Source organism: Meleagris gallopavo, chromosome 2, assembly GCF_000146605.3.
Source record: "Meleagris gallopavo isolate NT-WF06-2002-E0010 breed Aviagen turkey brand Nicholas breeding stock chromosome 2, Turkey_5.1, whole genome shotgun sequence".
Taxonomy (NCBI): domain Eukaryota; kingdom Metazoa; phylum Chordata; class Aves; order Galliformes; family Phasianidae; genus Meleagris; species Meleagris gallopavo.
In genome coordinates, this window is record NC_015012.2 from 72,626,725 (window position 1) to 72,629,455 (window position 2,731).

Sequence of the window (2,731 nt, forward strand, 5' to 3'; positions counted from 1 at the left end):
CAGCCACTATTAAAGAAGCAAATGCCCTGCCTGCGGCACCAGTCTCATAGCCAGGCATTTGTGTATCAGCAGAGGCTCAACGCCCTGCTGGACAGGCTGCAGCCAGCAAACACCGTTTGCTCACCCTGTGTGCTTTATGGGTGGCAGCTAGCTGCCGCCCTCCCTGAGGCTACTTACGGCCTGGTAGCCTGGTCCAGGGTGGGCAGTGTCGGCCACCCATGCGAGCTCGGCAGCCTGCCCACTAGCTGCTAGACCCCTGACACAGGCAAAACACTTTTTCTGGCTTCAAAAAGCCCCCAGAAGACCGTTTTGTCAGCCCTTTTTGCTTCAAGTCCCTTCCCCAATGCAGTCTTACCTGCTCTGAAACTGTTTTTCACAGAGAGTGCTTGCTCTTATTGCTAAAAGTCAAGAAATAGGGATAGCAATTCTCTGAAGACTAGCATGACTTTTATTAAATTATCTTTTTAAAAATCTGAACGACCTCAGACTGAAATGGTATGATGCAAATGATGATCTTAGGTCTGAGATTCAGTTCTCACTTGATATGTCAACAATGAAACCATAACAATGACAGCAGTGTTTAGGTGCTGGCAGGTTTCAGTTCTGCTGCCTCCTTTGTTGCAGGCTTGAAGCTGGCCCTGGTGTTGGTCCTGCAGCTGTTCCAGCTTACATCTAGACTCTGGGAAGTGCTGGGGAGGCTATACAATACTCAGAAGGCCTCTTGGCCTTGCTCTTCCACCAGTCCCTTTCACTGGTGGCAGCGTGCAGAAAGAGGTTACCAGCGGTTGCTCATCAGTTCCGCCACCTGGCTTGTAGCAATCATTCTTAGTCTTGGGCTGTTTTAGGGAAACCAGGAGCTGCCGGTACAGCCTTTCCACAGCAAGCATGTCCGATTTCTCTGTGCTCCTCTTGTCACTGAAGCCAGAGTTGAAGGGCAGGAGGGCTTCAGTTTTGCCATCTGCTTTTCTCTCCAGGCTCAAAGCTGGTCCTCGGGATGGTCTTGCTGCTGCTCCTGGCTTCTTGTGCCCTTTGGGAAGTGCTGAGGAGAGCATATGCCAAAAGAGCCTCTTGGTCTTGTAGTCCCACCAGCGTTTTCTCTCCTCTGTTTGAACGAGGCCCTCCTGGAAGACCATCCCTTTCACTGGTGGCTTTGTGAAGTTGGAGATCTCAGGTGGCAGGTCTTTAACTCCACCACCTAGCCTAGGACGCTGACTGAGCATCCTGGGGGTCCCGCGTGCCACCAGAACCTGCGGGCGCTGGTCCTGTCTGGGGAGCATGACAGGTTTCCCCACAGAGCTCGTGGTACCAGTGGCAGAGTCACTCTTCATGTGAAGAGAGCGGCACAGATTGTGCAGCAACAAAGGCCGGGTCTTTCCTGGCTGGATGGAATGGGGCAGGATGGGACTGCCCTGCCTTCGTGACGCTTGCTGCTGGGAGCAACGTGGTCTGCACAGGGGGCTCCGGTGCCTGCCTGCCTGCTTCTCAGCACCTGTAAAACAGGGAGCGGGCCTGAGCCACAGTAGGGCAGGAGGCATGGGGAGCTTCCTGGTCCACCCGGCCTGGCTGCTATGGGACAGAGGTTGGTACGAAGCTTGACTTCTCCCAGAGGGCTGGTCTTGCCTGGGAATGTGCCAGGCTGACCCTCAGGGGACTCACCTGACTTCGATGCCAGCACTTGCAGCCACCATGTCCACCATTGCCGGCGCCGGTCAGAACCCTATGGGCACATGAATGTGGCACAGTGAAAGGACTTGCGGGGCAGCCCTCACCCCCCACCCCAAAGCCCTGAGTCACTTAGCCTCAAGTGGCTCCCATCCTCAAATTTCCCTACCTGTCGACGCCAGAGAGGGGTGAGCAGAGACAGCCCAGCCACCAGGAGCAGGAGGCTGGGGATAAGGAGAAAGCTGTCGACAACCATCGCTCAAAGCTGGTCACGACCGCACTGGGAGAGACAAAGTGCTGGCCACTGGCTCACATGGGCAGAGCCGTGAGATCATAGTCCGGTGGGTGGGGATAACTCTGTGAGGTCACAGCCCATATGGAACTAGGCTGGCAGTAGCCCCCAGCATGGGGATGGGGGGAGTTATGGACATAACTTCAGTATAATCAAAGAAAATTTTCTTCAAACTGAAACTGCTCTGTGCAGCGTTGTACCTGGTGGTCCTATGGTCTGGTAGCCTAGTCCACTGTGGGCAATGTCAGCTCCAGCCATTATAGCTCAGCAGTCCACTCACAAGCTGCCAGCTTCCTTGCACCAGCAAAGCGCTTTTGCTGGCTTTAAAAATCCCCCAGAATAGCATTTCATCATCCCTTTTTGCTTCAGATCCCTTTCCCAGTGCAGTCTTACTTGCTGTGTATCTATTCTCCACAGAATGACAGCTGGTTCCCTGCTCTATTCACAGATTGCTGAAGTTTTGACATTTTTCAAAGCCACACGTTAAACCATTTATTCAGTAATTGTAAAAATTTTGTTTAAATACTTAATAAAATTATTTAGATTGGGGGAAGCTGAGAGAGAGAATACAATCATTGTTAAATATATGTATGTTCATAAACATCCTACTTTGTATTTGGATTCATTTGAATTTTGTGCTGTTAAATACAGAAACAGGAAGGATGATTTTGACTGCTTTGTGCAGCTGAAGTAAAACTTTATACAGTATTTTTTAAGTAGTTGTAAATATATATATAAAATATATATAATGCAACATCTAATGTTAGAATCAATACA

At 50.8% G+C, this 2,731-nt stretch overlaps 1 protein-coding gene across 1 annotated transcript; it reads right to left on the minus strand.

Annotated features, from left to right (window-relative positions):
- Positions 1-436: 436 nt before the first annotated feature.
- On the minus strand, positions 437-2,498 carry LOC109366461. Its single transcript, XM_019613632.1, has 3 exons — positions 1,832-2,498; positions 1,657-1,717; positions 437-1,489 (listed from the first exon to the last, which is right to left on the minus strand). The coding sequence occupies exons 1-3, from the start codon at positions 1,916-1,918 to the stop codon at positions 699-701; spliced, it is 939 nt and encodes a 312-aa protein (XP_019469177.1). The 5' UTR covers positions 1,919-2,498; the 3' UTR covers positions 437-698.
- Positions 2,499-2,731: the final 233 nt, after the last annotated feature.